Raw genomic sequence first — 924 nt, 5'->3', positions numbered from 1 at the left:
ACTTGCAGACGACTTCAGCGGCGGTGCCCTGATGAGCCCCATCTCCCCACACTCCCTCTCATCCAACCCCTCTTCCCGTGACTCCTCCCCAAGCCGAGACTCGTCCCTCGCCATCGCCAGCCTTCGGCCCCCCATCATCATCCACAGCTCGGGCAAGAAGTACGGCTTCACCCTGCGAGCCATCCGCGTCTACATGGGTGACAGCGACGTCTACACCGTCCACCATATGGTCTGGGTACGTGGCCTGGGTTCTGTGTGGGGAGGGACTGGTGGTGCTGGACACCACGATTCCCAATGGGAAAACCTTGGGAGAAAATTTAATCTCGTATCCAAATGAAATTGGATTGCAGAGCGTGGAAGAAGGGAGCCCTGCGCAGGAAGCGGGGCTGAGAGCCGGTGATCTCATCACACATGTGAACGGCGAGTCGGTGCTGGGTTTAGTTCACCGGGATGTCGTGGAGCTGCTGCTGAAGGTAAGTGACCAGCACCACGCTGCTCATCCCCGGTAACGGTGCATCAATCCAGCGGTTTCCCGGCATTGCTGTCGCTGGCAGCCGGTTTGGATCCGGTGTTTGCATCCGGCACGTTGTTTTCCACCTCTCAGAGTGGGAATAAAGTGGCCCTGCGGACCACCGCCCTGGAGAACACCTCCATTAAAATCGGCCCCGCTCGGAAAAACAGTTCCAAGACGAGGATGGCACGGAGGAGCAAGAAGAGCCGGAAAAGGGACAGCCAGGACAAGTAGGTAGAACCAGGGGTGGGGTAAAGTGGCATTTGTCCCAGCATGTGCCATACTGGGCCGGGGGATGCTCCAGCTCTGCCATACTGGAGGATCCAGTGGGGTCTGGTCCTGCCAGCACCAGTTCAGCAGCCTCAGGACCACCAGTTTTAAGGAGAAGCCGAAGCTATTCCTTTCCCCACCAC

At 58.4% G+C, this 924-nt stretch overlaps 1 protein-coding gene across 1 annotated transcript in view; it reads left to right on the top strand.

Moving 5' to 3' along the window:
* The window catches only part of LOC104530760 (microtubule-associated serine/threonine-protein kinase 3), a gene marked incomplete at both ends in the record, with an annotated part of 11,073 nt that extends 10,332 nt beyond the window's left edge, over positions 1-741 (top strand). Inside the window, 3 exons of the mRNA XM_029086861.1 lie at positions 9-235; positions 351-473; positions 605-741. Of these exons, the coding sequence (XP_028942694.1) occupies positions 9-235; positions 351-473; positions 605-741 (487 nt within the window). The remainder of the gene's footprint in view (positions 1-8; positions 236-350; positions 474-604) is intronic.
* Positions 742-924: the final 183 nt, after the last annotated feature.

The sequence above is a fragment of the Antrostomus carolinensis genome, unplaced genomic scaffold (assembly GCF_000700745.2).
Source record: "Antrostomus carolinensis isolate BGI_N321 unplaced genomic scaffold, ASM70074v2 scaffold24539, whole genome shotgun sequence".
In the NCBI taxonomy this organism is placed as follows: domain Eukaryota; kingdom Metazoa; phylum Chordata; class Aves; order Caprimulgiformes; family Caprimulgidae; genus Antrostomus; species Antrostomus carolinensis.
The sequence above is the reverse complement of the archived record's forward strand: the minus strand, read 5'-3'. Positions and strand labels throughout refer to the sequence as shown.